Here is an 11,662-nt window from a genome sequence, read left to right on the forward strand (position 1 = left end):
TTGAACAAGTGTAAATATACTGCTTCTTTAAATGTTTATCAGATGCTTATATCTTAAGCAATTTAACAAATGAAGAATAATAAAAGTGATTCATCAACAGTAACAAAAGTGCTGTAAAGTATTTTAAAGGGTTTAGTAGAGCATAGAAAGTGTCGAAGTCAGTATGGCATAAAAAATACTCTAACTTACAGCAAAAAATAATTGGTGAATTACGTTATTCCAATAAAAAAAACAAAACAAAACAAAAAAAACACGGTTCTATACTTTCATTAACATTTAATAACTTGTCACCTCACATCAAGAATTCCTTACATTTCAAACCTTCCCCTCCAACAACATGGATTGATTTTGGTGCACAAAGGCCACTTTTCTTGATTCAATCTATTCCTGATTCAAGTCCCACGCATGCATTTCTTTCAGATGAATATCCCATTTCACTAGGAAATACAGATTATGCAAGTAAAATGGGCTACAAATACAGTCATTTTCATGTTGAATTTTAATGGTTTTGTATGTTTAAAGAGACATGAAAAAGCACACATTTTACTTTGATACTAGGACAAAAGTAATTTATTGATCAAATGACAACAAAAACAAACTGACAAAGTTTATCAGCATACTTTAATTTCTTTATCACCAAGTTAAGATACTTCAACCTTTCCAAATTGTGAAAAAAAAAAACAAATTATGTATATGAACGACAGCGATTATACCACCAAAAATGTAATTGCAGATGCTGTTTGACCTCGGCCACACTGCAACACCAGATCTTAACAGCTAACCAGCAATACTCAACAGCTAGACAACTGCGCCTAGTGCACAAAAAATACACAAGACATGGGGTTAGAATCCAAATATCACAAACCAAATATAATGAAAAAAAAGAAATACAAAAACTGGTGTTTTACATATTGTGGTCAGAACCCAGGCTATACGTACTCCCAAAATTACTGCAAAATAAAGCACACTAAAGAATAATCATCTTAAAAATTTGCGGATTTAACAACACAAAAGCCAAGCTATATTGATTTCTGTACAGTGTCTAGCAAAATGTTACACAAGAGGGGCAACTAACCCCCTCAAAACCACTGCAGAGACAGGTTTACCTTTAAGGCCAATAGAATTGTGATGCTCATCCTACCCAACGAATTAAAAAGGACACACAACCTCACTGAAAATAGGGACAGTGTTTTGAAAGAATAAAGGGCTTTAACTATGAAACATTTCAATAATGCCAATCAGTCATAATGATCTGTTGGCTCATGTAGCCATTGTGTAGATTTCTGGATGTTCAATCCAAGGTTCTTCATGCTCCAACCAAGGTCGCACGTTTGGGATCGTTCAATGATAAGGAAGACCTGGGAGAACACAAAAACGCAGTCAAACATGGGACGAAAACATGAATAAAAATATGGAAAAGAAAGTTGGGAAAATGGATTTACATAGAGCACATGGTTTCTGAGGATCAAAATATTAGGACTGCCCCCAACCAAAGATTTTCCTAGTCAACTAGTAGGAGTTAATTTAAGCCATTAGTCGACTAGTCATTGCACGTTTATGATATTAATTTAATTACTTAAACATATATGGGGGGGGCATCACTGTTCCAGGGCTGAGAAGAATGTTATAAGTAACACTGCTAACACTGTTCTACATTACAGAGAAATATTAAACCATAATAATGAGCCTTTAAAAATTGTATTTTACAAGTGCACACATGAAGCAAGCTGCAGCGACACCGGGAAAAGCGGTAATGATACTGAATGTGTCGGAAAAACCAGCAAGGAGACTGTCTGAACATTTAGTTAATTTATAGATTGAAATGCACATTAGGGTTGAGCCGACAGATGATGATCTCGGGATCAATGATGGTCAGAGTGATCGCCAATAGCTGATGACTTTGATCTCAAGACGATATTTGGCTCGTTTTCCCATTAATGTTTAAATTATTATAATGCTATCATCATCATCAAAATAATATAAAAAATAATTTGCCCGTAGAGACACAGACAAGCGCTTGAAGAAACACTATTATATTATTAAGTACAGAAGACAGAAAAGCGTCTATGCGCATGTTTGATGCGCTGATATGGAGGCATGCAGTCTTGTGGAACATGCACATTTAAAGGGTTCACTCTCTTTGTTTCTGTCTTCTGAATTTTTGTTGTTGTTGCAAGAATAGTATCATCTATGAGTGCTACAGATGACCTCAGACATCTCAGCTCAGAGGTGCTTTGAGTTCAGTTCACTTTATTTCCACAGAGCAGTTCATTGTCAACAATTCTGCACATCCGTGATTAAAACATAAAATAACCATAATTTATATTTCAGTGATCATCATCATCATTATAATTATTATTTTTACATTTATAATTGTTTTTATGTCTTCATTTGTGAAAGTAATTTTCCGCCTGCATGTTTAGACGGAGACTTGCCAGACGGTATATGGAAATGTGATTACTTAGAGATATATATATATATACAGTGAGGAAAATAAGTATTTGAACACCCTGCTATTTTGCAAGTTCTCCCACTTGGAAATCATGGAGGGGTCTGAAATTGTCATCGTAGGTGCATGTCCACTGTGAGAGACATAATCTAAAAAAAAAATCCAGAAATCACAATGTATGATTTTTTAACTATTTATTTGCATGATACAGCTGCAAATAAGTATTTGAACACCTGTCTATCAGCTAGAATTCTGACCCTCAAAGACCTGTTAGTCTGCCTTTAAAATGTCCACCTCCACTCCATTTATTATCCTAAATTAGATGCACCTGTTTGAGGTCGTTAGCTGCATAAAGACACCTGTCCACCCCATACAATCAGTAAGAATCCAACTACTAACATGGCCAAGACCAAAGAGCTGTCCAAAGACACTAGAGACAAAATTGTACACCTCCACAAGGCTGGAAAGGGCTACGGGGAAATTGCCAAGCAGCTTGGTGAAAAAAGGTCCACTGTTGGAGCAATCATTAGAAAATGGAAGAAGCTAAACATGACTGTCAATCTCCCTCGGACTGGGGCCCCATGCAAGATCTCACCTCGTGGGGTCTCAATGATCCTAAGAAAGGTGAGAAATCAGCCCAGAACTACACGGGAGGAGCTGGTCAATGACCTGAAAAGAGCTGGGACCACCGTTTCCAAGGTTACTGTTGGTAATACACTAAGACGTCATGCTTTGAAATCATGCATGGCACGGAAGGTTCCCCTGCTTAAACCAGCACATGTCAAGGCCCGTCTTAAGTTTGCCAATGACCATTTGGATGATCCAGAGGAGTCATGGGAGAAAGTTATGTGGTCAGATGAGACCAAAATAGAACTTTTTGGTCATAATTCCACTAACCGTGTTTGGAGGAAGAAGAATGATGAGTACCATCCCAAGAACACCATCCCTACTGTGAAGCATGGGGGTGGTAGCATCATGCTTTAGGGGTGTTTTTCTGCACATGGGACAGGGCTGACTGCACTGTATTAAGGAGAGGATGACCGGGGCCATGTATTGCGAGATTTTGGGGAACAACCTCCTTCCCTCAGTTAGAGCATTGAAGATGGGTCGAGGCTTGGTCTTCCAACATGACAATGACCCGAAGCGCACAGCCAGCATAACCAAGGAGTGGCTCTGTAAGAAGCATATCAAGGTTCTGGCGTGGCCTAGCCAGTCTCCAGACCTAAACCCAATAGAGAATCTTTGGAGGGAGCTCAAACTCCGTGTTTCTCAGCAACAGCCCAGAAACCTGACTGATCTAGAGAAGATCTGTGTGTAGGAGTGGGCCAAAATCCCTCCTGCAGTGTGTGCAAACCTGGTGAAAAACTACAGGAAACGTTTGACCTCTGTAATTGCAAACAAAGGCTACTGTACCAAATATTAACATTGATTTTCTCAGGTGTTCAAATACTTATTTGCAGCTGTATCATACAAATAAATAGTTAAAAAATCATACATTGTGATTTCTGGATTTTTTTTTTTTAGATTATGTCTCTCACAGTGGACATGAACCTACGATGACAATTTCAGACCCCTCCATGATTTCTAAGTGGGAGAACTTGCAAAATAGCAGGGTGTTCAAATACTTATTTTCCTCACTGTATATATATATATATATATATCTCTCTCTCTCTCTTTAAATTTATTAAACTATATTTTCAAATGAAATTTAAGACCGGTAGAGAATGCACAGATGAAGTTCTTTGCCAGAGAGATGTTCTTCACAACTGTTGTAAAACCATCTTTCAAAAAGTTGAACACACATTTTAATTGCACTTAATTTATTTTCCCCTTTTATTTCAATTTTTTGTTAAAATAAAAAAAAATAAAGTTCTAAGTTTGAAATCAAGGTGTCTTTATTGTGTAGACTAACCCTGCTTAATGAAAATGACCCCATAGTACCACCTAGTGTCCAACCAGCGGTAATACCAGTGTTCGTTTTTATGGAGTTTTTTTTCTGTGACCAACCGACCAATCAAAACTTGGTCGACCAAGACTCTTAGGGGGCAGCCCTACAAAATAATACACAGTTAACCATAACATTAATACTACTTTTATGAATAAATCTGTTGATGTACTTGTGGCATTACATTACTTATACTGCATTTACTGATGTTTCATTGGGTAATATTGGACACTATCGGACGTCAAAGGGGCTGTTCATACAGGATACATTTTGGTTTTAATTGTTGTTCTATGGACATTTTTGGCCACATCTCACCGTACTTTCAGCATCTCAGACCTTGAATGCTATAGTTCGGTATGTGCAATATACTGGTTAAAATGAAAAACCAGTCAAAGAAAAGTGTCATGGTACAAATATTTGAGTATTGTCTATAGCACGTGTGCCAGCATTGGCACGCAGAGGGGTTATCACTGGCACGCCAGCAACAGCAAGCAGAATATTTTATCTATATATTTTCCGCACCTGAATTCCAATCTACATCTTGATGTAATCCTTATCACGCAGCGCGTTTTTATGAGCTGAATGGGAGACCAAACAAAAAGTTAAAACGTGATGAGACACAAGCCATTCACATCACGAACCGGCAGCGCTTCACTTACGGTTAATCGCACGAGTAAAAGGGACCACTGTGCTTCGGTCAGTCTGCGCGGATGACAGCCTATACAGTGTTTAATTTGTTTCTTTTTGCTTTCAGAAGAAAACGTGATGTAGTAAGGAACACACCACTATTAATTCTTGAGATTTCCAACCCAGCATACAGGTACACCGTCCTTAAACCTTAGTCAAACTCAATTACAATAAACGAGAAAACAAACCAACGGTAAATTTTTTAAATATTAAACCAGGTTTAATTTATAATTTGAATAAAGTTAAGATTTTGCATTTGTGATTCACCGAAAAGGATCGGCTTGTGATGTGCAAATGGCTTGCATGCGCAATGTGAGTCTCGTCACCATTTAATAGTGTTCAGTCTCACATTCAGCTGCTGAAAACCTGCTGCGTGATCATGAGGGGGGATTACATCAAGATGTAGTTAGGAAAGCAGGTGCATTGCGGGGAGCCATTGACCAGGAAGTAAAAAAATAAATAAATAATAATAATAAAAAAAATGGCAATCCACGTCAAAAAGGTTGCCAACCCTGGTCTATACCTTAGTTATGCAAAACGTTGCCACATGGTACAGATTCAGAATGTGCATTTTAGTCAGAAATTGCAAAACGATGTCAAGGAGACAAAAGTATTATTGACTAGTCCTTTATAGTTTCAACGGCTTCACTGCAATGTATATGACTGTAAAAAAAAAAAAAAAAAAAATGGGTGAAATGTCAAGTACTTTAGACAGTAGGCCTACTTTACACCAATAAGGAACTTTGTTTTTCCTGACGTTTTTGAATCACTTGAATCCATAAGTGTGTATATATTGTGATGTATATCTTTATCAACCAGGAAATTGATGGATATCATAATATAACTTTTTGCTTATATCACGCATTTCTTCCAGTGGTGATAGACCAATATATTGGGCAGATATTAATCATTGAAATCTTACCAACAGCAATGTTTCAACCCAAATGTTTTTGCACATTTCCATCCACTATGTCATGAGCATTAACTTAATGGAGAAACTGAATGACCTCCTTGCTTAGGGGAGAGTTGTGTGTAATATTTGATCAACTGTACATCATTTTATTGAATGCTACCAGGAGACGGTGCAGAATGAGTGTAATATCGCATATAACGAGGGCTAAAATGGCTGTTATGCCCATAATGCCTACGCTCAAATTTTGTGGAGGATTTTGAGGACCCAATTGGACAACCAGCTGTGGGGGTTAAACACTACCGGGTGTTATGTTGGAAGAATTGTGAGCTTCTGTTGGGTCAGTTACATCTTGATATCGCAATCACAACACGTGTAATTAGGTGCACTCAGAGATTGCGGAGAAACACTTTTGATATTTGAACTCAACTAACAATAGGACACACCTCTCACACCCCTCTCTTCAGTGCTCCTTTGGAAGCTCAGCCCCCCAAATTCATGCACGTAGACAGTTTTATGCACACCAGCTCCAGACACTCACATCTCTCCTGCTACTAAATCTAACATTACAACAACAGCATATTGGGTTCAGTGAAACATAGCTAAATTTATGTTACCCACCTATTGAGAAGAAAAAGAGCAACTTCTGCATCCACCTTCAAGCCTTTTACCTCTGAGGTGTCCCTGCCGCTGAAAAGCCTCGCCGATGTTGACATGGCTCTTAGCCCTCGACTTATAATCCTTTTTTAGTTTATATTCGTCTTGGTCTGTTTCTCAGCCATTTGCACTCAGAGTTTAGAAAGTTTGCATCAGCCAGATTTGCTGTTGCACTTCAAATGAATTTTCCTCTCGCTCTACCCCCACCCTGTGCACGTGCAAGAACCACCCCCTGTTGCTGACTGGCTGGAGTAGTGTTGTGTGGATTGGTCTGTTCCACTTTGATTTTGTCCCATTTACAGAGTCAGGGCTATGTACTAATTTTTTTTTTCACCCACAGAACGGACAGCTGTAAGGATATATTTGCAGAAATTGACAGTGTATTGGATTAGAATTACTGAATGCTCCTTTAAATCACGTCATCGTTTTTTCTAAAATCAACAGTTTCCATCATCTTAAAGAGCATTTGGACTTGTGAGAAACTATAGAAAATCCACCTCTGCCTAGCGCACAAACTTTTGAGTGTTCATGTGCATATCAAGTGTTTTCAAATTTAAAATCGGCCTAAAAATAGTTGGATGGAAACCTAGAAACTGTCGTATCAGCCAATAAGTATACCTGATTAGCATAGGTTGCAGTTCCCCCTTGTGTCAGACTTAATTTACCGAAAGCCCCATCAATGCTTAATTATAAAAAACATTTATTTTTTTTGGAGTAAATAAAACGATTGTGCATTTAAGTTCCATATTAAATTGTGGACAAATTAGATGAATCAATGGGCGGGGTTAGCATCTTGAATGAGCAAAGAACACAAGCTGTATGCTCAATTCTATTTTGCTCAGTCTAGACGTTTTTAATGAGGGGAAAACAAATGTGTCCTGTGTGAAGGCCCCAAGACACAACAGTTTTACCTGTGACTGCAGAAAGTTCTCTTTAAAAATGACAATGTGTATCTAAATTTGTATTCACATTTACAGGTAAAAGGAAGCAACTGGCAGCTAGATTATGTTTGTACTCCATAGAAGACTCTTTTTTAAGGTAGGATGCCGTTTGTCCATTGTCTCAGAGACGTACCTCAGCACCACCAAAACACCCATCTGCTCCAAAGCAACCCCAACAGGAGCAGGTGGCTGGATCACATACACTTCTAACAGCTCAAACTGCACTTCACACCCCTGCTTTTACATTGCCATACTGGATTCAGCAGCTTGGAGGAAACAATGCCACATTGAGTTCAGCACCATTCATAGCATTATCAAAGCAGAACCATAACCTGCTCTGCAATTCAAATATTTTTTGTAACACAAAAGATTATTTTTTAACAATATCCTGGCAAGTGAAGAGGAATTTGTCTGTCGTGCTCCAAAATGACCAAAAGTTGTCCTGATGTGTCACTTTGGAGCTTAACAGATCCCGTTTCCTTTTACTTGAGTATTTGTAAAAAAGAGCCGCTAGGATATTCATCAGATAATATACCTTTTGTGTGCCACAGAAGAAAGTCATGTGGTTTTGCAAGTAAACAACAATTTACATTTTGGGGCAAACTATTACCATGGCAAAACATTTTTTGGAGTGCCAGCTCACTGGAATTGCACTGGCTTGATGCATCCGTTATGTGAATTAAAGTTTGAAATTGGCTGATCATAGCTCTGGATTCAAAGAAGGCCCTTTGTTTGCATGCTTAATATAATCTGAAAAATGCAGTTGTAATGCAATTCAGATCTTCCTACACATTATTCTAAAGATATGTTTTCTTACTTCTGAAAAGTTAGGGTGATGTGGGTCTTTCCTCTCCTGGAGACTTAGGTTGGCTTTTAGACCTTGACCTAGACTTCGACACTCTGTTTGAAGCAGGTGTGCGGCTTCTGGAACGAGACCTGGATTTGGATCTTGAACGGGACCTAGACCTGGAGGGTGACTTGGACTTCTTCTTACGGGGCGTATTTGACTTGGAGTGAGACTTGGAGCGAGAGTAGGAGCGTGACCTCGATCTGCTGTAACGGGAGCGGCTCCGGGAACGAGAGCGGCTCCTGCTTCTGGACCGGCTGCGTCTCCGACGTCTGGGGCTGCAGGTAAAGAAAAATCCTTAGGCTGCATGAATTATTCCATGTACTTTCAGTCATCCAAATATGGTTAACAACTATCCCGTATTATGGCCGAAATTAAGACAACCGTACGGCAAGCCGCTTGTTCCATATTTAAGCAGTGAAATACTCAAATGGGATCATCCCCCACTTCACACTAAGTGAACTAATATATGCAGCTCTGGAAAAAAATTAAGAGACCACTGCAAAATGAGCCATTTCTCTGGATTGACTACTTATAGGTATGTGTTTGAGTAACATGAACATTTGTTTTATTCTATAAAGTACTGACAACATTTCTCAAATTCCAAATAACAATATTGTTATTTAGAGCTTTTATTTGAAGAAAATGACAAATGGTCAAAATAACAAAAAAGATGGTGTTTTCAGACCTTGAATAATGCAAAGAAAACAAGTTCATATTTGTTTCTAAACAACACAATACTTTTAACTTGGGAAGAGTTCAGAAATCAATATTTGGTGGAATAACTCTGATTTTCAATCACCGCTTTCATGCGTCTTGGCATATTCTCCACCAGTATTTCACATTGCTGTTGAGTGACTTTATGCCACTCCTGGTTCAAGTAGCTCAGCTTTGTTTGATGGCTTGTGTCCATCCATCTTCCTCTTGATCACATTTCAGAGGTTTTCAATGGGGTTTCAAGTCTGGAGATTGGGCTGGCCATGACAGGGTCTTGATCCAGTGGTCCTCCATCCACACCTTATATTGACCTGGCTGTGGAGCATGGAGCATTGCCCTGCTGGAAAAAACAAACCTCAAAATCGGGGAACATTGTTAGAGCAGAAGGAAGCAAGTTTTCTTCCAGGATAACCTTGTACGAGGCTTGATTCATGCGTCCTACACAAAGATGAATCTGCCCGATTCCATCCTTGTTGAAGCACCCCAACATCATCACGATCCTCCACCAAATTTCACAGTGGGTGTGAGACAATGTGGCTTAAAGGCCTCTCCAGGTCTCGGTCTAACCATTAGACAACCAGGTGGAGGATCAGTGATGATCTGGGAGTGCTTCAGCAAGGCTGGAAATAGGCAGATTCGTCTTTGTGACGAACGCATGAATCAAGCCACGTACAAGGTTATCTGGAAGAAAACTTGCTTCCTTCTGATCTAACAATGTTCCCCAACTCTGAGAATTGTTTTGTTTTTTTGCAGCAGGACAATGCTCCATGCCCCACAGCCAGGTCAATATAAGGTGTGGATGGAGGACCACTGGATCAAGACCCTGTCATGGCCAGCCCAATCTCCAGACCTGAACCCCATTGAAAACCTCTGAAATGTTATCAAGAGGAAGATGGATGGACACAAGCCATCAAACAAAGTCGAGCTGCTTGAATTGTTGCACCAGGAGTGGCAAAAAGTTACTCAACATCAATGTGAAAGACTGGTGGAGAATATGCCAAGACGCATGAATGCTGTGATTGAAAATCAGAGTTATTCCACCAAATATTGATTCCTGAGCTCTTCCAAAGTTAAGTATTGTGTTTTTTAGAAACAAATATTAACTTGTTGCATTATTCGAGGTCTGAAAACACTGCATCTTTTTTGTTATTTTGACCAGTAGTCATTTTCTTCAAATAAAAGCTCTAAAAAAGGACAATTATTTGGGAGAAATGTTGTCAGTACTTTATAGAATAAATTTTTTTCTCATGTTACTCAAACACATACCTATAAATAGTAAATCCAGAGAAACTGATAATTTTGCAGTGGTCTCTTAATTTTTTACAGAGCTGTATACTATATGTGTGTGTAATATATGTATATATATATATATATATTTTTATTAGTTCGCTTAATGTTACATGAATTTAAGATTCTGACAACATACGTAGAACTATAGTACGGAAGTAGAAATACTTCTGAAATATCAGAAGTGGGGATCATCTAAAAAAAATAACAAAGTTAGTTTACGGTTTGTTTGTTTTGTATCGAAATCCCTCTCAATGTTAAGATCTTAGATCTCTTAATCTTATGTACTTCGAGTCGAATTTAATTTGTGGTATTCAATATTATCAAAATTTTTGTCGATTTATCGTAACTTGTATTGAACCAGGAATATTCCTTTAATTAATTGAATAAAAAAAAAAAAAAAAAAGAGCAACTGCAAGAAAAAAAAAAAGAGATATATTCGCAAAAACAGACAAAATGGCAACAATACAAAAACAAGAAAAACGAATGCTGTTTCTCTACTGCAGTGAAGTGTACACATAAAGGCCAACCCTAAACTTCACAAACACTTCAGACGGTCAAGATTTGCGTAAATATGTTAGTTGTACCTTCGACTGCGACGGCCGTGTCCGTGGCCATGTCTTCTACCGGGTCCCCCACCCCGGCGTCCACCGTAATACGAGTCCGGCGGCCTGTCGTAGCGGGCCATTTGGACCCGGAGCTCTCGTCCTTCCAGAACCGCTCCATCCATTGCGTCCATCGCATCTTCGGCATCCCTCTTGTCGTGAAAACGCACAAAGGCGAAGCCTCTGCTCTCTTTCGTGTATCGGTCTCGCGGAATATAAACGTCCCCGACTCGGCCGTACTTTTCAAACACGCGCCGCAGCGTCTCCGGCGACGTGCGATACGTTAAATTATCCACCTTTAGCGAAGTCATGCCCTCAACGTCGGGCGGAGGCCTACCGTAGCTCATTTCTAATTGTGTATCCAACAAACTGATATGATTCACGTTGCTTGAGATCGACAAAGAAGCAATCAAACGATGAAACAAACACGAGTTGTCGTGGCTCACGCTAACACACAATGAGCTCTCGCGCGCTCCGGGCTTCAGTTCACGCGCCAACACTTTCAAAATGGCGGGAATATAACCCGTAACCACAAACTTTTAATCGACCAGATGAATAAAGAGATGCTCTAAAATACATTAAAACATTTTTTAAACCGATAATTATCTATTTAACAC

General features: G+C 39.0%; 1 protein-coding gene across 1 annotated transcript; it reads right to left on the bottom strand.

Annotated features, from left to right (window-relative positions):
- Positions 1–395: 395 nt before the first annotated feature.
- LOC127652722 (serine/arginine-rich splicing factor 2-like) lies at positions 396–11,537 on the bottom strand. Its single transcript, XM_052139051.1, has 3 exons — positions 11,028–11,537; positions 8,407–8,714; positions 396–1,358 (listed from the first exon to the last, which is right to left on the bottom strand). The coding sequence occupies exons 1-2, from the start codon at positions 11,390–11,392 to the stop codon at positions 8,417–8,419; spliced, it is 663 nt and encodes a 220-aa protein (XP_051995011.1). The 5' UTR covers positions 11,393–11,537; the 3' UTR covers positions 396–1,358; positions 8,407–8,416.
- Between the last annotated feature and the right edge of the window lie 125 nt (positions 11,538–11,662).

Source organism: Xyrauchen texanus, chromosome 12 (genome assembly GCF_025860055.1).
Source record: "Xyrauchen texanus isolate HMW12.3.18 chromosome 12, RBS_HiC_50CHRs, whole genome shotgun sequence".
Lineage (NCBI taxonomy): Eukaryota > Metazoa > Chordata > Actinopteri > Cypriniformes > Catostomidae > Xyrauchen > Xyrauchen texanus.

Excerpts from the sequence above, each read along its gene's own strand:
- LOC127652722 (XM_052139051.1), bottom strand. The coding sequence starts at position 11,392 with ATGAGCTACGGTAGGCCTCCGCCCGACGTTGAGGGCATGACTTCGCTA. Across the intron at positions 8,715-11,027 it reads CACGGCCGTCGCAGTCGAAG|CCCCAGACGTCGGAGACGCA; the intron begins GTACAACTAACA and ends CTTTACCTGCAG.